Here is a 23,346-nt window from a genome sequence, read left to right on the forward strand (position 1 = left end):
GGTAAAAAGGGTTACTCTTTCTTTGCCGAATACATGATTTCTTTCTTTCTTTACCTCTCTCTTCTCCGCATGTTTTCGGTTGCGTTCGGGGCTGTGACGCCAAGAAGCATGGTTTCAACGTGTGTTATAAGTTGCCTATGTTATGTGTCTCTTGTTTGCCTCGGACGATATCCTTGGGAGAATATGGAATGCTAATAATCTAGGGCGGAACCGCACGCTAATAAACTTACTGCATGTAACTAACTATGTTTACTGTGCTGTTGACTCAGAATAAATTCTAAGTACCTACAGTGAATGTCATGTTATCCCATAGGTGTGGAATGAGTGGCGGAGGTAATAGTGGAGAAATAGCAGTGAACTTGCGTAGGTTTACGTGACGTTGACTCCGAAGCTTGTACCCATTTGGATATACCTTCCTATAACAAAGTTATAGTAAATAACTTATGCAATAGGGAACACTTCTTTCCTTCTAACCGAGTGTGAACACTGTCGCCTTAAGACATCTGGCATAACTTATACAGCTGCCTACCGACATTTAGTGGTATAGCCGCATACAAATCATCTCAATAATACTACTATTCTGACAATAAGCCTTCAACGATTGCGACATTTCATAATTTCCTTCTTTCGGTATTTCCTTAGTTTGAGATACCTACAGGTAATTTTCACAACACCTTCGTCCTTGGTGTCCCTTCTGCAGCACAACCTGTATTGCACCGTCAGTTCCAAAATGCACGCTTGCAGCGGTTAAGCAACCACCAGTCGCCATCCGTTGGTTGGCTTGCGTGGACGCGCAGTCACAAAGACACGTTACCTTCACTTCCACGCGCTGTCGTAAACATGTGATATAAACAGTACAATTAAAAAAATAACTTTTATTTACGCGGTGTAATATAAAATAAAAACCATGGAGACGGAGAAGAGTTTAGTTGAAAAGACCAGTGTGGATTACAAAAAACCGAATTACATGCTAATGTCCTTGCAAAGGATATTTGTGTTGTGTGTAATATGTGCGATTGTAGTGCTTGTTGTTTATCATACGCCGATGCCAGGTATTGGGATATGTTTAGAACTAAAATCAAATTTTCGATTAATTTAATATTATTTAAAGTTAATTATTATATTCCTCTATATTATGTTATATTCGTAAACTGCATATGTCGTAGGAGTAGAGCCTGACTGTTAAATTTTAAAAAGTTTTATTTACGACGTTTTATTCGATAAGAATTTTGTTCGATGTGGATAAATTTGAACCTATTGTAAACTTATGACTTTATATAGATACAATACATACAATATTCATTTTTGACTCACCAGGTCATACATAGACCTAGGACATACTCCTAGTTAGTGACTGAATTTAATTCGTAAAATACCTAGTAACTTGACTATTTTACTGTTTTGACTAAACGCTTACATTTAATATATATAATACTTCTTCTACTTTTGTTTACAGAGGAATATTTCGAAAACTGTGACCGAGAATGCAACGAGCTCGACTGGCCCATGATATGTCGCGTGAAGCTAGTTACAGAGGTCTACAAAACTTTAAGCAAGTGAGTTTTCATAATTCGTTTAATTTCGTAGTTTTGTAACTACTTCTTGTTGAATAATTTAAGAAAATTAAATACATATTTGCTGTGTTATTATTTCATAAAATGTTACACTTAATAAATGAAACTAAATTTTTTAGGTCTTGCGGAAGTTGTACTGAAAAAGACGGAGGAGAATGTCCGAAATTATGCATATCAGCTGACGGGCGAGAGAGAGGCGTGTTGTCGGCCAACCGAGCGCTGCCGGCGCCGGTGTTGCACGTCTGCCACAACGACATCCTTGTGGTGGACGTGGTCCACCGCGCGCCTGCGCACGCGCTCTCCATCCACTGGCGCGGGCAGCCACAGAGGGAAACCCCTTTCATGGACGGAACCCCGATGCTCACACAATGCCCGCAGCCAGCCTACACCACCTTCCAATACAAATTCCGCGCGTCAGCAGTCGGAACACACATGTATCACGCTCATTCCGCCGCTGACGCTGCCGATGGTCTTGCTGGCTCCCTGGTCGTCAGACAATCCCCGCGTTTAGACCATCTCAGCAAATTATATGACATTGACTCCTCGGAACACACCATTTTCATATCTGAATGGGGACATTCCATGGGACCTTTAGCGGGAATGATGTCAAAGGTGCCAAAAGCAGAATCTTTACTGCTAAACGGAAAAGGAAATACTCACGAATCACCCGACGCTCCGATATCCAAATTTAATGTCAAATATGGTAAAAGGTATCGCTTTAGATTAGCATACGGTGGCGGGTCCAGAAGTTGCCCGGTGAAGTTCTCAATAGAGCAACATGTGCTGAAAGTTGTAGCGTTGGACGGTCATAGGATTGAGCCAGTTAATGTCAATTCAATTACGTTGGGCCGAGGTGAGCGGGCGGACTTTATTCTGGAAGCAAAACGGGCGCCTAGAGAGTACAAAATTGGGGTTTTCGCTGAAAGCTCTTGTCAAAGTGAATTGGAGGGTGTCGGTCAATTAGTTTATGAAAACCAAGAGTCGAAAGTGTTACATAAAGACGACGAAGTTGAAAATGAAAATGAAGTTAGTGATGAGTTGAGAACAGTGATTAGTGACCGGTGTGGTAAAGACGAGGTGTTGTGTTTGGACGAAGTTCGCGCTGCGGAAACCATGCCCCCAGAGCTGGCTGGAGATTTGGACGAGATAATTTATGTGCCTTTTAATTACTCTACGCGGCAGATTTCTGCAAAACGAGTGGGTAAGTATGATATTTCTTTTGGTACTTTCAAAAGTAGCAACGCCATCAATTGACGCTCTGTTATTTTTTTGCTCTCAATTGCAAATTAGATGAATGTATGTGTTTTTTATGTAAGGTGACCCAAATTCAAATTTTTTTCCGCAGCATTACGCGTGTGAATTTCTGACCTATTCTATGCTCGTACTTATAAGTACCTAATTATTGTAACTATGAGAAATTTCACGAAGATGAGTAGATAAAGCGTGAAGAGTTAACAAACAAAATAACTTTATTTCGCATAACTTTTTAATACTAGTTAAGATTAGTTGTTAGCAGATGTCAAAGTCGTCTGTTTTTAATTTTATTTACTCATAATCATATTCGCATTGTTATGATAATTATACAACTGAAAGGAAGGAACATTGTTTTATAATACGTAGTGATTACAATCATGTTTATATGGAAACATTTAACACAATATAGGGATTGCGAGAGAACCTTGTGTCGAAACTAAGCAGAGCCTGTGTTTAGAATAGCCTCTTCCCACTAGGAGTCATGACGGTGTTGTTTTTATAAGTGTTATGAAATCTATATACCGTAAATAAGAAAGAATAGACTTGTCAATCAACTCGTGCGCAGGTTTCCATCGTTTCCGTTCACCGGATACCTACATATATTTAACCTACAAACCGAAGTTACAAAACCACACAACTTTCAAAATGGAGAGTGGTTATTAAAAGTGCCTTTTATAGTTTTGACAATCGAAAGATGCGAATGCTAACTAGCACTGACAATGGCGACTATAAACATTGTACACACTGTAAACACTAAAACCATTGTTAAATTACACACGTTACCAGGACTTACTTGGCTAGATCTAGATGCAGCCGGTCATCTCAGTTGGATAAAAGATGAAATGATAAAGCTGTTCTTCTTCTTAGCGTGTCGACTCAGCTAATTTGTGAAGACTAATATAACGCCACTTTCTGACTTAAAAGTTAAAACCTAGGTGTAATGACGACCTCGGTGGCGCAGTGATAAAGTTCTTGCCACTGAACCGAGAGGTCCCGGGTTCGAGCCCCGGTAGGGTCATGATGGAAAATGATCTTTTTCTGATTGGCCCGGGTCTTGGATATTTATCTATATATATATTTGTTATAAAATATAGTATCGTTGAGTTAGTATTCCATAACACAAGTCTAGAACTTTCTTTGGGGCTAGCTCAATCTGTGTGATTCATCCTAATATATTTATTTATTATTTATTTACTTATTAATACCTACAACCTTATCTTCGCTTTGGTACTAAAGTTTAGGCTTCAGGCAACTGCCACATTGGTTACACTTAGGTCTATCGTGCTATACCCAGATGTACTAGTATACCTATGCAATGTTTTATATGTATGTATATCTGACCTAAGTTTAGTTATTCTATGTTTTACTATTTTTAGTTTGACGCTTAAACGCGTTTTGTATTTCCAAAGCTTTCGTTATATTATAAACATATTTTTTTTATGTAAAATGATAAAATGAGATCTTTCGAGGAAAATAAAACAATACAATATAAAATATGTACAAAATTAAGCTGTAACTAAGACAATCACAAACATACGTACTACGTAAACATATACAAACATATTCAAGTAAAATTGCTATTGCCAGTTCCACACACGCCGATGTGAATGCGCGAACATTGCGTAGTTAATTTGAGTCCTTTTATCTATCACAATGAAAAACCATCAATGTGTACCGAATCCGCCAAATTTTGGCAAACTGGTCGACTATAGTTTGAAGCCGGAATATAACTTAGTAACTATGCAGTCAAAGTTCAGACTGTTAACATCCAAAGGTGAGGCGAAATTGATGAGTCTAACAAAGAAAATGTCAGCTGACGGGTTTCGGCTATTCATTATGAGACACGAACTGACAAATACACAAATAGCTCATCTCATCACAGACGTCGCTGTAGACAAATTATAACTAAACTGTGTGTGAGCTGTCGAACCTTTTCGCTGCCTATCAAATTGCGATGTGGTTGATTTTTATAATTTATCCTAAGCCAATCAACAATTATCCTATACTTTTAACGAGCAATTCTTATATATTTGTATGTATGTATAATTATATCTCGAAACGGCTCCAATGATTCCAAACATTTAAATGGGCTCCACGATTTATTACTGATGAAGAAAATGCGCTCAGATGAGACAGAGAGAGAGAGTGCGACGATTAAGAATATAATTCTTGCATTTGTCTAAATTTTAATAATAAAAGATCTAATCTTTTACTATTTAAACCTTGGTAAGTGTTATTTCATTAATTCGTTTTTAAATGAAAATATGTAAATCACGAGTGAAGCTAGATTCCCTAGCTTGTTTCTAGAGGGAAAAACGACTCGATTTACTTTCCCTTTACGTTTCACATACTGAGCTGATTTTGATGAAATTTTTGGGTGGAGATAAATTGAAAGTCGAGGAAGAAAATGACGCAATCGATATACTCATAAATCCTAGTTTCTTTTAACATGAACCATATATAAACAAGACAAAAAACATTTTCTTATCGTACGAAAAAATAGCCAATATAAAAATATACCTACATTTTACTTGCTCATTTACCAAAAAAAGGTTTGGTCGGTATAAGCAAGAGTTTGTGTCCCGAATATAGACCCAATTTTGTATAGTTTGTTAGAAAAATAAAGGAACTTCCATCCGACATAATCTATTCCAATTAGACACATATATAAAAGTCCCCATGAGGATAAAGGGTTCATAAATAAATTACGAAGGTTTACTAACTCCAAAACTTAATAGGATTACTTTCCATCCATTAGATAATAAGTAATTAGTTAGTTATTTTGAATTATCTACACGTGTTTATTTTAAAAGAATATACAATTACAAATTTTGAATTACTTTGTAGTATTACACAATTTTAATCAATGATAAATAGTCAAAGTTTCTTAGATTTCTATTTTAATTACCACTCGCGGCCCGTTCCGGCTTCGCTCGGTAAAAACATGATAAATTTTACATCTAAACCTTTCTCAGGAATCACACTATCTATTGGTGAAAATTTCATGAGAATCCGTGCAGTAGTTTTTGAGTTTATCGCGTTTTAACAGACACAGGACTTTGTTTTATAATATGTAAGGATTTAAATATTTAATTAAGTAATTTAAATATTTTTGTAGAGTTAAGTATCACTTTTTGAGTCTCACGAAAAACAGATGAACTGTTAAGTCCTATATTGTTTGTGACTATTCAGTATAAATTATACAGTCTATACCTACTTAGTATAGTGAAGGTGAAAAGTGTTTTGAAAATGTAACCATGACAACACTGCTATCCATGGCTTGAAGAAAAGCAGCACGTAATTGTGCGCTCGGCCTTACGTAAATTATTATTTACTAGCGGCCCGTACCGGCTTCGCTCGGTTAAAACCATAATTCATAAAATTAGGAAGATTTCGTCATCCTCCGTGTCAAACTCGACCTGTATTATTTTAGTTTATTCACTACAAACCGTTAAGGAAAGAAATAAAGTCACATTCATAATTTCTGCTGTGATAAAATATTAGCTAAGTTGTGAAATCAAAGGACTAATATTTAGCAATTAGTTTCAACCAGCAGTGAGATAATTTAATATATTGCGTAGCCTTAGTGTGACGTCACAAATGCAGGTTAATATTTTTTTTATTTGGAAAACAAATATTCTTATAAATTTTCTTCTTGTATTTATTACTGCTAAAATTTAGTATTTTAAGTAGTCAATTCGCATTGTTATGTACAAAGTTAACTACAGCATTAATGATTATCGTCTTGTCAATTTCGCGTGAAAGGGTAACAAACATGCGTACACGCATTCATCCTCACAGACTTATTAATAGGACATGCAGATATTATTATAGCTACACTACGTACTATTTAATAATTTCATTTCCTTCCGTCTCATTGTAACAATATTGAGTAATTTCCTTACGTAACCACAGCGGTTATCCAATTACTTGAGACTGAGCGTATAGCATGTCTTTATACACAACACACAACCAACATGTAAACACAAGAAACATGTATGCTTAGAATAATAAACTTCAACTAAATATGCGAAGACAAAGCAAAATAGTACTAATTTTGCGTCCCGGATTCGCTCAAGTAAAACCATATTACATATATTATACACCTATATTCTACTCAGGAATCACAATATCCATTGGTGAAAACCGTACAAATATCCGTTCGATAGTTTTTGAGTTTATCACGTTCATATAAACATGTTGGATATTGAAAAAAAAAATGCTCTTGTTTATTTGTGTCCATGGTTTCTCTTTTTATAGTTTAAGTTGAAGGAGATTTTCGGTATTGTACTAATAATGATCATTAATAACACAGTTTTCTGTTATTTCTAATACTTGATTATTTATAAAATATACAAATAAAGTGCCATTTTAAAACATGAGTAATATTGAACATAGAAAGTGTATACATTTTGAAATAAGTAATATCCATTTGTCCAGCAGTTGGACATGTTGTAGCTACGTAAAAAACAAAAGAAAAAATGTCCATACTATCAGTCAGACAGTAGATCAATTTTCAAATGTTACGAGTTTTGACAATAGGTAATTTAGATCAAAATTTTCAAATGGTTTCCGGCTATTTCCATAAGTGTGCCAGCGAGGCGTCATAAAATTTAAATGTTTGAGCGCATTAGTGAACTCCGTGGACACGACATACTCCAACACTAATTATATAACGATTATTAAATGCTTTAACGAGTCAAATCGACTTAAACATTGTTTTCATACAAGAAGTTTTTTAAACATCAGTGAAATTTCCCATTCTATGTGAATTCAAGAACTTTCAAAAAAATCATCTTCATCCGCCTTTCTTGCCACTTTATGTGTGGTCGGTACAGAATATCAGCCTCCACTACTTCTACCTGTCTGAAGTTAATAGATCTGTTTTTAATTGAAAAGAAAATTCATCACCAATCATTATATCAATATCAAAAGTACAATAAGTACATAAAACTTTTGCTAATTGATTTGCCACTTCGAATGATACAGCTAAATTTTTTCGCAATTTTATGCTGCGGGTAATATTACAGAAACGTTGCTATTTAACCAACCAGCTGTATGTAATATTTTATTGCAGCTAGGCAAGTACAAGCATAGGTCAAGCACACAAGGAGAGCAGAGGTCAAATACAAAAGTATTTGACCACACATAGATTTCGTTGTCGACGCGGATTTTTTGTTTCAAAAAAATGTATGTAAATGTAAATATAGAGAATCGTCGACTCGATAATAAAATAGTTTCATTATTGAGTAGTCGATGAAAAACAGAATTTACGGCCCAATCGTAATGAATTGTGAAGTAAAATATTACTACCCAAATAATTCACAATTTTATTGCCCATACAAGAGATATTTATTACCTCATTGAAGAAACTAGGAAAACTATTGTGTAAACTTAGATACCGAGCTACAACTGTAATGAATTAGAGAGAGTTGTGTATACTATACTAGCTGTGCCCGCAACTTCGTTTGCGTGCGGTTGTATTAAGTAATTTTTTTTAACCTACAAAAAAGTTTCTCGGACATAACCAAGACAATCAATGTAATAAAGCAGAAGAGTTTATTTGCTTGAAGATCGTTGAAAGTGATAAATTGTAAAAATGATGAGTCATGAATGATCGGACAGAAGATTTTCCGCTATGTTAATTTAATATGATATAAGTTAGAGTTTTATCACTGTAAGAGTGGGGTTGCATCAGTCTTAATTACCAAAAAATACCTAAATTATGTCAAAAACATTGAACTCAATTTGTTTATTCGATTGGAAAAAAAATGTTTTGAGTTTTTCTATTTATTTCTTTAAGATTTTTATTCGGTTTTGTTATCTCGAGTAGTAAACTGGAGTGAGATTTATTATATCTATGCAAAAATACGTTCTTACTGCATAAAAACACGACATGAAAAATAAATTGCAATTCGTGGGGCCCAAATAGACACAATTTGTTTGTGTTACGTCTCCCTTTCTATCTCATAACATGTGATATATGTTTCCCTTTCTATCCCATAACAGGATTCCATTCTCTTTATATTACATCATTTATAGCTTTATGATTTTTTTTGTATCATGTTTATGTTACCTTTCAAAGAATATTGTTTCCTGTCTTAATAATAATCTTAATAACTACATCTTCAAACTAATATTACAAATGCGTAAGTCTGTATGTTTGACTATTACGATTTCATAGCCAATACCGTTCTGGACGGATTGTGATGAAACCTGGAATATTTCAACCGCGGGCGGACTTGCGGATCACAGCTTGCTCGTTTGTTTGCTAGTTTGTTATATGTTTTATCTTTAACTATTAGAAAATATGGTAGCTGCTTAATTGTAAATAAAACAAAACAATAATAAATCTTCCTTTGGTTGTTTGTTTTGATTAACTTCATAGGTAGGTACAGTCAACAGCACATCAACTTATTCAAATTTATAGCAAATTCGCCGCTACTAACGCACTATAGAGTTTCATTCATGACTTACTAGTGCTTTGTGTTTTTCTGCACACATTAAAGCCAAAGTTGACTGATTCAACCCAATTAATGGTCGGTATAAGTATAAGTATAAGCTAGGTAGCTTATACTTATACTTAGGTCCTTGAAGGAAATCAATCAGGTACACCAATAATTAATTATTTACCACACGCCGTGTAACCAAACAGCTTGATCCCATTATAGATTAACGTTGGATGACCGACGTTGATTGGTTAAGCGTTAGAGACATATTGTATATATACACTGTTTGCCAATGGTATATCTGTACTTATACATGATAAATTATTTAATGTCACCACAAACTATCACGAACAAAATAAAATTCAAGCCCAAATGGTAGTGTCAGAGTTTATTTTTTAAATCCTAATAATAATAAATACCTAATATGCGTGTTGTATTTTTATTTCAAACGGGAATTGTATTTATTAGATGCACTTCTGCGTCTTACCACAATGCTATTTCTACTTGCTCGTATGGTTGACTTGTAGCGAAAGGCGTTAGGTCCACCATTTTTTTGGAAGTTTATCTGATAAAGTTTTAAGTAAAAAATAAATACTTTTTACACAGAATGGTACTCTGTTTTCGTTATAGTAACAAGTAAAAAATAAATACTTTTTACCCGGACTTTTTACCGGAATGGTAGCTTACTCTGGTTCCATGATCGTAACTGTATGTATGCATTCGAAAAGCTTGGATAGGTAATTAACAAATAAACTATTTTTAACATAAGTAGATACTAACTTAATTTTTAAAACCTTATTTTACTTTTATGAGTTTTTTCTTTCGATCTGTATTCTTTCTTATTTATTATATAGTTAGATAAAATACAAGTTATGTCATTTAACAAAGAAAATAATAATAAACAAAGTAAATATATTATACATGGATCTCTGAGATTGAGATAGACCCAAAGTAAGTTTGAGACTTGTGTTAAGATAACAATAATATTTTGTTAATTGTTCCAGAGAGTTGGGGTCAAACTGACGGACATCGTTTCACGTACCCCGCGTCTCCGCTGCTGACCCAGGGTTCCGATGTGGCCCCAGGGTCTTTGTGTTCGGAGGGGGCAGGCCAGGGCGACGAGTGTGTCCATGTGAAGAATATCGGGCTGGACTCCACAGTGGAGATCGTAATGTTCGATCAAGGTATTGTTTTGGCAACATAATTTTATGGGGTCTACTCTAGAATATAAATAGGACCACCCGTGGTTGTCGAAAGAGGTTTTTTTGATAACTTCGGGCTTTGCTTACTTCGAATGTAAGCAAAGTTATGTAGCGGAGATAAGAGAGAGGTATGTATGAAGAGACGACTAAGGGATATACGTGACGTTGCACGAGAAAAAGTACTTACCTTATGGATCGAGTACTTAGATACACGTAATATGTCGTAAGCGTCTGTCCCCCATAGGGTACTTTTCTTCGTAAAACGCCATATTAGTCTTAACAGCTTATAGGTAACAATTCCCAAAGAGCTGACGTCAGGTTAGTGGTGGTAAAATCACAGCCGAATCTTCAAAATTTAATTATTTGTTTTTTACGCGGTCTTTCGGACGTCACACCGCAACAGGGCTACACAATGCAACCAGGGTCATGCGAGTATATATATTGAAAAAATTAAAATAACGAATCTAGGGCTTTTATAATAAGTATAGAATTTGTGAAGGAAAATAAATTGGCTTCAGAATTAAAAATGAAAATCTACTTGCAATCTCTCGAGTGATTAGAGAGAGTGCACTTTTTCGCTTACATTGTAGAGCATTGCTTTGCAGAAAATTTATCCTGCGTTTACTTGCAGTTATTCTTTATTTATTTTGAACCGTAATTCCACTAATGCGCTCTTTCTTACCGAATTGTCGCTTAAAGGTTGCATACACACATTAATATTAGCAGTAGGTACATCATTATTGTATTCACTAGAACTAAATATTCAGCTAAGTAATGTAGGTTTTCTCATGATATTTTCTTCACTGAAAGCAGGTTGATGAAAATTACCGAAAATGGTCAAATATCAGATACTAACTGACGTGCAAGATTAGAACTTCGGACTTTTAGATTGAAAAGCCAACATCCTAACCACTGGACCACCAGTGCTGATAGGCTACGACTTCCTTCGATTTTTTTTTTTAAATTCTTTCAATGAAAAAAATTATAAGATTAACATTCTGAAGTCCTGAAATATGGTTTCTTGAAATCTGAGGTGAAACAGTTTTCAAAGAGAAGCCAAGAAAAAGTTTAGCATCTTTGAAGATGGAAGTTTTATCTTCTTTCCCAAATGAACAATGGAAAAGAACAATGGTCAATTTAAATTAAAATATCTCGACTTTAAGTTTGAATCGTCAATTGTACATATTTAAAATACTTTGTTAAGCAGTTTGCGCATTCGTGCGAACCAGAAATGGTGAAATTGGTATTTGGTTATTGTTATTATATTAATTTATGAACTAGTCATATTCTTTAGAACCGTAAAATTTTTGAGAAAAATAAGACAGTTTGAAGCAGTTTGGCACTCTCTCTAATCACTTGCAGCAACATAATACACCTACTTAATATTATACATGCGAAAGTTTGTCAGGTTGTATGTCTGATGTGTGTGTGTGTATGTGTATATTTGTTACTCTTTTACGCAAAATCTACTCGACAGATTGTTATGAAATTTGGTACACGGGTAGAATATAACCTGGAATAACACATAGGCTACTTTTATCCCGAAATTCCCACGGGAGCGAAGCCCCGGGGCGCAGCTAGTTAAAAATATAAGTATAGTACAGTCTTATAGTAACCAAACACATTAAAAGTTTTACATATTTTATGATCTGTCCTCTAAAGTCGTGTTTATTTACGAGGCGTAAACAATATTTAGCAATCCTTATGGGGAAGTTCAAACATGACTTTCCTTGTTAAATCCCGGAATGGGCATGTTTTCTCAACCGTTAAACTAACGAAAGGTGTTTTAGAGTACACGTTAGTAAATAAAGTAAGTTATGTAAGTTGTTGTGCAAATGGCAATACCCGTGATATGAAATTCTATACTTATGGCGGGTTACACCGTCAACTTTGACATTAACTTTAGCGTGCGCAGAAAAACGCAAAGTACGCTATTTTGTCTAAACGACAGCGGCGCGCCGGTTAAAATTATTAATAATGTCAAATTTGACGGTGCAACTCGCTTATAATTATAAATGCGAGTGTCTTTTATGAATAGTAGGAATATTCGTGAGAGGATTAAATTAACGCAAATGATTGTTAGTGTTCAAAATAGGACGTAAAAAGTTAACTTCAACAATACATAGTGTGATTTCCTTCCTTTCCGTCCCGACTTCGCTCTGAAAAATACGATTTGTAAAATACGTCACATTTATTAGCTCAATACACGATTTCAATCAGACAACAAAATAACACATACCCATACCATATGCATTGCAGTTATTGATAACGAAAGAGCCAGTCGTGTATGAATGTCTGACCTATAAACTTTCTATTTAGTTTGATTGACGTGTATCTATGAAAGCAATTAGTTACCTAGTGATAAACGTATACCACTATAAAACTAAACAACGCCTCGACTGAGTCGGAATGGCAGTCACGGGTTTTATTATCTGCTTATACAGGCTTAGATTTTTGTGTTGAAAAGTCAATAAATTATTTTTATTTTTAGATAATTAGCGATAGTATAACGGTGGACTAACCTTTTCGAGAGTGATTCCAAATTTTGCTCTTAATGTACTTTTCTTTCGAATTTCTCATAATAAGTTCTGTTTACGACATTACTAAACTAGTTACCACGATTTAACCATTTAACCATTTAATAATATGATTGAACAAAAATTTGTATGAAATATATAGAAATTGTTCACTTTCTGACTTTTTAAATCCACGGAAAACAACAAAACACACGAATGATTATGTCTAGAATATTTGGTGAAATATTATATAAATAGACGTTTATTATGCGCGCGCATATCCGACCTCTTTTCACAACCTCCTTCCTTCATAATTTCTTACAAAATAGTGTTGATCGAAGGCGGAGTATAATAAAACTTGGTCCTGAATATTTACGACCAAATACTATAGCCTAGTCCTCTAAGTCGTAAAGTGTCTGTCACGACTCCAGACTCACTTGCTTTTCATTGAAACATAAAAGTACGATTGTGTCTGTGCATAAACTTTTACATGTATGACAAACTTTCTGAATATGTGAAGTTAAGGCGGAGCACCATTACCTATAAAATAATTTAATTTAAATAATTTTCGGTAAATACTTTCATTGGTGCTGGTAGTGTAATAAGCAATTGTACACAATTCTGTATTTTCCTCTGTGAAAGCCGTTTCAGAAAATACAGAGATATTTTAATGTTGTTGATGACACGTGCATTCACATAAGTTGTGGTTAAACTTTCATCGTCCCTTTTTTTCAAAAATGTAATTATGGGGCTTCATTTATTCTTTTAAAAAACCATCCCCATTTAAAAGAATAAATGTGAAATGAAATGTCATTTCAATTGTGATCCATTGACAAATATGTTTGCGGTTATGGAATAAATTATCTCTCATATGAACGCATTCCAGCCATAATACTATACATGCAATGGTTGCATTCCCAGCCATTGTCCGTCGTCAAAACCCGTTTTTCATTTTCCTGCTTTTTCTTCTCCTTCTTCCTCGGTCGCTGGCTTCACTAATAAACGCCCAATGGCTTGCAAATAGTCATTGAATATTGAACTAGCACGTTTTTGGTTAAACTTTTATGAAACAAATTGTCGTATAATCGCTCATAGGCATGTCGCTACCAGGCAAACTGTGGCTTTACTTTTTAATATTTGTGAGGGCGAGCTGAATGATTTATTTTGTTGTGACGCGGCTCGACACTTTCGGAATACAATGACGATACATCATATGGTGTCGTTTATTGTTATGAAGATTTATTAGATCGCTGCTTATTATCACGGGGTTGGCTTCTGAAACCGATTTCATTTGAATTGGATGTGAAGTGTGTAGGAACGTTCAAAATTGTTTTTTGATGTTCAACTCTTTTTGGCCTATATGCCAGTACTTTATTGGAGGCTATATTTTATCCATATAGATATATCGTCGAAGTAGTAAATTGTTACTGATATTAGGAGTATACCATTCTTGATATACTATACTAGGTGTTTACATGCGACTTTGTCAGCGTAGAATATTACATCTGACAGCATATTCATATTTTTTGTGATTAATGTGTGACAGGTACATGCCAGATTACCAATTTTTTGTGTGATAGCCAATAAAGTCGTATTTTCAAAAATATTTTCATACAAACTTTCATATTTTCAAGAAAAGTTTAGAAAAAGTACCCTATGTAGGAACTATATGCATACAAAATTTTATCAGAATCTGATATAATGGTATTGATTGTGGTGTATCAAACGTCGAAATCAGGTATATTTTGCTTGATTGAGTAACACACACTCGCATACATTCACACTTTTGTATGATAATGAGTAGAATAATCCACGTCTTATCCACTTTCACACAATAAGATTTCCTAATAAACTTTCCAAATAAAGATTACAAGTAAATTAAAGTTTATAACTCACGTGTCCTTACAAACTGTCATCTAAATATCTTCTTGTGTCTGGTTTCACATTTGGCTTATGCCTAATTTGATGTGATAGCTGAAACAATGGATTCCTCATAGTACCCACAATTAATCAACCTGACGAATTCAGCTCTAACAATAGGCTTCGCGATAAAGTTCGTAAGAAAGGAGGTATGTATTGGATAGAGATAAGGTGTCGCTTTAGCAAAATTTTGGAATTATATACGGTAGCGGTAGCATATGTTTTATATTCAGTGGTTTACTCGTGAATGCGTGACAGACAGACTTTTGCATACTTAATATTATTATGGATAGTATTTGTGGTTTGAGAAAATAATTTGAATTGAAAAAATGTGAAGCAATCCTAATTCCCAAAAAAAAAATCGGTTGTTACTTCAAATATATTATAATTTGTTTTTACATCTGGGGTTCTGTATACCCTTTCATAAAATTAAATAATGCATTTATCCGGCAACAGTTCTGCAAAAACGAACCTAATTTTCCCTTATGCGGAAGACCTTTTAAATTAGGTTACTGTCGCGAGCGACGCAATATCTTGTGAGCCATGTTGTAATATGTATTAGAGGAGAGATGCTATGTTATGTCTACATCATATTATGACATACAATGTATACAGGTTGTTATGTTATAGTATATATATATATATATATATATATATATATATATATATATATATATATATATATATATATATATACAACTAGCGGCCCGTCCCGGCTTCGCTCGGGTATAACATAATAAATTATACACCTTAACCTTCCTCAGGATTTACAATCTATTGGTGAAAACCGTATGGAATTCTGTGCAGTAGTTTGAGTTTATCGCGAACAGACAGACAGACGTGGCAAAGGACTTTGTTTAGCTAATAGTGTAGCTAATTTATATTTGATTAGGTAATGTATACATAATCAGGTGTCGATTCTATAAATATGGTCTCTTACATTCAACCGGCGACAGGATGATAAAATAATATTTGAATTTCGATTACGTTTATCACCAAAATTTTCCAAGTATCTTTCACGAAGTTCCGAGTATTTTTTTATTTTTCTGTTAGAGCAAATAACTTAAGATACTGCACACTATAACAGTTTATGAGCCACAGATGCGCTCTGTAACGATACTAACTCTGAGTGTCACGCTATCCCCATATTGCAACATAAACTAGTATCACTTTGTCTTATTATGAGTGCAATATTTTTTAATGGCGGCTACTACTACTACAAAGTGGAATAAACGAAGAAGTAACGAACACTACATTTTGTCTTATGATTATGGACATTACGGAAAAAAATATATTTAATGAGTTTTATTATATTATTAATTTAAACAGTAGCTTTTTGATGATGCGTTTCTTTCAATCTGTCGGCACAATCTTTATATTGAACTTGGCTCGCTTTTTACATTTATGATTTTCGGATACGTACACAGATGGTCTGTGGGCATCCACAGACCGTTAATTGTCTTCATTATCAGACTGTTTCTATACTATGGGTGCGAAAGAAAAACAGAACGTGACAGCGGCTTCTCTCGAACAAGGCAAAGGTGCTATAAACTGATTGTTCTCATAGGCGACAGGCCAGCAACCCAACTTTAATTTATGTCAATTCCACCAAAAATGCTGTACTGCTAAACCTTACCTTCGAGTTAAACTCATGGCTATATCTACCCCGTAAGTAATAAATACGTGATACTGTATATTTATCTGTTAATCGTGCTTTAATTTGTTGCAGGAGGCGAGTCCGATCACATCTTCCACTTACACGGCTACAGTTTCTACGTGGTCGGCATCCAGGAGTTCAACAGAAGTCTGACAGTTGAAGAAGTAACCCAAATGAACACCGAAGGCACGCTATTTACAAAAAAGAATTTGGCAAATCCAGTACTAAAAGATACAATAGTGATACCCAAATTCGGCGTAGTAGCTATGAGGTTCAGAGCCGATAATCCAGGGTACTGGATGATGAGGGATGAAAGGTCTACTCACTGGACCAGAGGCTTAGATTTTATACTCAAAGTCGGAGAAGAAAGCGATTTTGTGCAGGCGCCGTCAGATTTCCCTAAATGCGGTTCATATGTTGGCCCAGAGTACTTTCTAATTTAGTAAATTATTCGGACTATGAATTTTAATGAAACTGTTGCTTGTTATTTATAGATAGATTTGTTGACCGTCTAGAGACGAAATAGATACTTAAATAAGGATACTCAGGGTATTTTGAAGTGATATGTAAGTGCGAAGGAAAAAACGTATATTTTCGATTTTTGTCGGTTGCTATTACCACCCTGATGGAGCGTGGACCAATTATAAACATAATGACCTATTTAAATGTTACCAGTTGTAAATGTTGCTCAACACTATACTTACCTATTTATTTTTAGTTATAAGTTTTTAAGTTTAGAAGTCATTTGAAAATAAAACTTGTCAAGAAAGCGTAACGAGTGATATGATACTTAGTTAAGAATAAAGAATGATTTAATGTTTGGAAATGGATACTCGTTTTAAGAACTAAATACTTTAGTATGCTAGTTACAATATAAGGCAGGATATTGTACACATTTGTAACAATAGCCACATCAAACAGAGTAAGGGACCACTTGGCAAATGGCATACTAAATATTTAAATACAATAGGTTACCACTCTAATAATTTTATACTTTACAAATGTATCTGACGAAATTGTAAATAAAATTAACTGCTGTTATTATCGATTTTTAATGTAACAAGTAGCAGTAGTAAACAGATATTTTTTTTATTTACTTTTACGCTAAAGTTCTAGTTTTTTTACTACCCAAAAAGTCAACAAACAGAGGAGATTGTGGACGTTGAAAGTTAAGTATATATTTTTTGAAATTATTATTTCCTAATCTTTCGGACTTCGTAGAAATTTTAGGTTCATACAACCTAATGGATAACTTTTGATACATCAATTTATTTGCAACTAATATTATTACAGAAACTGTTTAAAAAATAATTGTGGTCCGTTTCAAACAAAAGATTTTATCATTTGAAGCCCTCCATGACCCTGATGATAGGCCAGGCCTCCTTCAGTCTACGCCAACCATCTCTGTCCTGAGCCATCCTTATCCAGTAAGCCAGCAATTTACATCGTAGACCCATCTGCTACCCAGCTGTCGGATGTTCTACGCTATGTTTTCCATTTCTTTAGAACCATTCGGAACAAAAAGTTAGAAAAAAGAATACGGTTATATATTTGATATCACCCGTGAAATGGAACATAAAAACAGTTTGGTGAGTGTCCAAATGGAGTCGTGAAAGCGTTTAAAATTGGACCGCTGCTACTTCCCCGAGTGTAATAAAACTATGTAATTCACGCGGTTTTTTATGATCCGTAAAAATAAATGTCACTATCACTACTTGACACGTTGTGGTAATAGTAAAAAAAAATATTACTTTTGTTTTAGCAAGTCATTGTTTTTGCGGAAAATGATATATGGATAGTTTATTAAAGTAAGACTTATTTTACGTTTTGAACAATCTTTTCATATAATGCTTTGGCTAGTTAATATTTTGAGATACATAGGTACATACATAGTTTTTGTTACTTTTATATCCATTATTTCAAAGTAATGCGATTTATAAGTATCTACAAATTTGGTGTTTATCATGAAAATCTTTAAATCTTATGTCAATTTAATAATTAATTTATGAAACGTTAAAGCGTGTCTGTTTTGACGAATACTATTAATCGATGAACGATGAATAATATTGTTGATAAATTCACGTCGTATGTAATTACGCAGCGTTGATTGCGTTTGGTATTAGTTCTCCAAAATCTATTTGAAATTTGTGCATTATAGATTGCATTAGCTGACATATCAATCTGATGCTTAGACGGCAGATTTGATTTATTATACATTATTATTCGGTTTGACGACCTCGGTGGCGCAGTGGTGCTTGCCTCTGAACCGAGGTCCCAGGTTCGATTGCCTCGGGTCTTGGATGTTTGTCTATTATGTATTTGTTATAAAATATAATACCTATCGTTGAGTTAGCGTCCCATAACACAAGTCGCGAACTTACTTCGGAGCTAGATCAATCTGTGTGATTTGTCCATATATATTTATATTTATTTATTTAATTAACGATGCATGTTGTTCTACTCTGGAATTGACCGCTCGATATTCTCCCTATAAGTAGTACAGTCTAACAAATAGTACTAATAAGATTATTATATTAATAATACGTATTCAGATGAATACGTTGGTAGACACTGTTCTGTTACAACTGTTCTGTAACTGCTGTTGTGTCCAGGACACTCTTACAACTCCAATCTAATTGAAGAGCTAGGGCCATTCACGTAAGCAATCTTACTCAAACCTGAGGTATTTTAGTTAATTGAGGGACGCGAAGAGTATAATTGTGGTATCGAAAATATGTTTATTTATAATGCAAAATCTCAGAAAGTGGGCTTATTGACCTCCTTTTGTGAAAATTTGTTGATCACAATTACATTTTCAAATTGGTAAAAATCTTGTGGCTGTTACCATTAGTTTTCGTTATTTTATTTCACAAATTACCATTCGTTGAGTAAAGTGAGGTTAAGTATATCATGCATGTCGGCTTAAAATTTTAATTAAGTAGTAGGTTATGTCCTTATGTTCAAAGTAGCAAGTATTTTTTTTCTCCAGGGGAACATTTATCAAGGGCTTGAAGCCTATATAGCAAACCTTTTATAAGAGAAAACGAAATATAAAATATCACAGAATTTATAAAGCAATTGTCATAAACAAAACAAGAAGACATCAAAAGCCATCGAAAACATTTTGCGAATCTTCTTGACCTTAATTGCATCAAAGTATAGTTTTTGGGGATCGTGTACCTAAATCATTATCTTACAAAGACGGTGTGCTGTCCACATGCCCCACATTGCGGACCGGGCGCCAAAACGGAACTTGACGTGCGCACAACCGAGCACCTTTCACTTTTTAAAACCGTCTATCAATAAATACCTTTATGCCCACCTTAAAATATTCGTATCAAGCTTATAATAAGGTTCATATTGTAACAAAGTTTTGATACAGTGGGAATTTTATGTTTATTCGGTTACGCTCAGATTTCTCTTTATTAAAAAAAGTGTCTGCCGTATTAGTTTTAGAAAGTAAGTCCGAGATTTATATTTAGCATTTGATAAAGTTTGGTTATGCGATGTTATAAAAATAGCTACATATTATGACGTTTAGAAAATATATATTTAATGATTGTAATATGTGCGTGTGGTCTGAGGGCCCACTTCTTGAAATTCTATAAAATTATGCTTGGGATTTAGTGAACATTTCAAAAAAATTGTGAAAGTTGGAATTAGATAGCAATCTACTTTTTGCAATTTGTAATGATAACCGTGGTCACTACAATACAAAAGAAAAAGTAACACACAAAAGTAAAAGAAAACAATATGTGACTACTTGTAACTTCCCGTAAGTAGATTAGTTGCGTACGAATGGAAGTGTCAAAATATTTCAATCTCAAGTAACTGACGTGGGAAAGTTTTACCACAACTTTATACATTCCTATCCTGAAATGGACGATCGCTTTAGGGATTCATCGTTTCATATTTCTATATAGTACTTGTCAAGACGTATCAAACGGCGCAGGCCACAGAAGCTGGGGAGCTACCATGAAACATAAAACACGTAGTACGTCATTGCGTCTACATGTTCTCTCTTTTCTTTATACGATGCGTACACGATATGGGAAATAGAGACAGTATGTGGACGATAGTAACGTGCTACGTGAAATCAATAGTTACGTAAAAATACGTTCAAGGATGCCATTTACATAAGGAAATCAAATCAAGCTATTTCAAGATTTTGTAATTTAATACTGTTCATAAATGAGGGTAAACTTAGTGTATAATATGGTAAACATTACTTATGTAAATTGTTGAGTATAAGACGGCTTGTGAATTCTGAAAATAAAAGCACACTGAAAACAGATTTGAGAGACAATCCGAATCAAGGCATTGTCAATAAAATTTGCATGAGTTATTTCTGATACGAGTTAACTGACAAGACAATGAAATAAGGTAATAAATAAAACATTATTATTAAACTCTGTAGTTTGCACCTATAATTTTATTACTTACTAATATTAAAACTATGACTGTTTGTTAATTGTTCTAGGGTGTTGCAGTAGGTGCATAAACCTACACACTAAATAAAATCGGAACAAAGATTTTTGGAGACCTAACTAAGACAACTATATCTGAGTCTTTTCCCACTTTATTAGATATGTGATGTGATGTGATATGACATATTATCTATTGCCGTAATAATGACGAATTAAAAAAGGATAGGTCATAATGCTGTTTACTGTACGTTCAGTAAGATGAACTATTCAAAATCTAAGTGAAAGTCAATTTAAGTGAAGTCACGCTACATGTTATCATTAATAACAGTCTTTTTTGTGAAGCGATTTAGAAACGAGTTAGAATTACCTTCGCCTTCCGCTGTTATTATATTTTTGCTGATATGAAAGATTATTTTTCGAACAATGTAGAAAAATGCTAGCGACCAGTACCGGCTTCGCTCGGGTAAAACCATAAATTATACACCTAAATCTTCCGAAGGAATCACACTATCTATTAGTGAAAATCGCATGAAAGTCCGTGTAGTTTTTGAATTTATCGCTAATAGACAGTCGCGGCAGATGACTTTGTTTTATAATATGTATAGATCTTATTTAGCACTGTTCAGTTTAAGTACAGAAACATGTTGAACATTAAATAACAAATCCTTATAATATATCCTTATAAATAAATCCTAGAACTAACTGGACAACTATAAGAATGATCCTTTCATTCGCTTATCGAACTTACCGTTTGGTCGACGACTATATAAAGAAATAGAAAAAAGGAAACACTCAACAACAAATCCGATCTCATTGAGTTCCATCGCTCATTTTAATTTCATTTATAAAGGGATCAGAAAACCTTTATCAAAGGGTCGATTGTAACTTTCAGACGAGTGGGTAAGTTTACCGGACGCGCGAAAAGGTTTGCCCGAACTTGTTGATTTGCAAAACATTTTTGCGAAAACATTTTAGGTTGAGATAACATCTGTGGAGTAGCCGTTCTTAGAAAATACACAAGTTTCCTTTCGTGTATTTTTAACTGGCATGAGCAGGGTGATCTAGCTATGGTCTTTGGAATATAATTAAGTTTTTGTAATTCAATCATTGAAGATGATTTTTATGACATTCGATACGTTACTAGAATTTTAACTTACTAATTTATCTCATATGAAATGAATTGAAAAGGATGAATTTTTAATATTTCTACGTCGTAATAAATTATAGTTTTGAGTAAGATTTAAAAATCCTTGTTAATTTATTTAAATATCTTTATCTCTATTCGAAGCGAAAAGAACTATAGCCAGAACACAGATAGCATCCATACAAATACAAATACGAAAAAACCCTTTCACGATTAAACCAGCAGACTAATATCAAAAAATGAAAATACTCAATGGCCAGGCATAGCCGCGGGCAACATCTACTAGAAATATACATAAATACAAAGCCAAAGAGTAAAGTATCAAAACAAAAGAGTTTCTGCAGAAAAATGAGGAAAGAGCGAAGTCGACTTAAAGTGGATAATCTGGGGGATCCATTAGTTGGGACAGTTTTTGTTGTACGCCCTTCTGTGATACATCTACGAAGGATTATATGAGGATTTTTATGACGTAGGTATCCTAATTTTATTACCACAAGTAAAACATTCGTGAGTAAAATATTGTTCTTTAGATAGATTTGCATTTAATTTTTGCGCAAAGGATACACATTCAGAATACAAGTAAACCAGACAAACTTTCTTAAGTGATTAATATTTATTCATTTAATCGTATGGCAGTAGGTATATTCTTAGAATTAATCAGAACAGCTATTATAAAGGAACATTTTAATTCTTAACTCATTTGTCTGCGTTTGCGACCGGGAAGAAAAGCAAGTCTCCTATTGGGACAGTTATTTATTAAAACTTTATTGCGTAGAATACAATATGTAAATAAACAATTAAGATCATTTTATAAATTATGTATATTAGTTATGGGTGATGTGGTAGTGCCTATTTCGATTGTGATGTGATGTGTACACAGTAATATAAGTAGTAGGCTCTTCTCAATCAATATTCTTCTTGCTCCTTTCTTTTGTAGATAAAGTGATGTCGTTATTCTATCCTGTTAACAAATTAATCAAAATAAAATTCTATTAGAACTTCCAGTGGACCTGATCATGGCAGGTAGAAATTAGTTTATTAATTCACGGAGTAAATAAGTGAGTTAATTTTAAGTACCTATTACGTTATTTTAGCTATTTACGACCAACTTGCTTAATTTTCTTTCTTTTCTTGTAATTTTTCAAAAGGTAGCCTTGAAGAAATTATTCACAGTGATAAGGCCGCCTTTTTTGCATAGGTATA

The 23,346-nt window shown here is 34.0% G+C and overlaps 1 protein-coding gene across 1 annotated transcript; it reads left to right on the forward strand.

Moving 5' to 3' along the window:
- Positions 1-750: 750 nt before the first annotated feature.
- LOC128683906 (uncharacterized) lies at positions 751-17,653 on the forward strand. The gene is made up of 5 exons (XM_053769987.1): positions 751-1,052; positions 1,457-1,556; positions 1,694-2,775; positions 10,282-10,461; positions 16,645-17,653. The coding sequence occupies exons 1-5, from the start codon at positions 908-910 to the stop codon at positions 17,013-17,015; spliced, it is 1,878 nt and encodes a 625-aa protein (XP_053625962.1). The 5' UTR covers positions 751-907; the 3' UTR covers positions 17,016-17,653.
- Positions 17,654-23,346: the final 5,693 nt, after the last annotated feature.

This window comes from Plodia interpunctella, chromosome 3, assembly GCF_027563975.2.
Source record: "Plodia interpunctella isolate USDA-ARS_2022_Savannah chromosome 3, ilPloInte3.2, whole genome shotgun sequence".
NCBI lineage: Eukaryota > Metazoa > Arthropoda > Insecta > Lepidoptera > Pyralidae > Plodia > Plodia interpunctella.

Bases quoted from the DNA above. Each gene is read 5' to 3' on its own strand.
- LOC128683906 (XM_053769987.1), top strand. From the start codon at position 908: ATGGAGACGGAGAAGAGTTTAGTTGAAAAGACCAGTGTGGATTACAAA. The intron at 1,053-1,456 runs GTATTGGGATAT...TTTTGTTTACAG, and splicing joins TTATCATACGCCGATGCCAG to AGGAATATTTCGAAAACTGT. The intron at 2,776-10,281 runs GTAAGTATGATA...TAATTGTTCCAG, and splicing joins GATTTCTGCAAAACGAGTGG to AGAGTTGGGGTCAAACTGAC.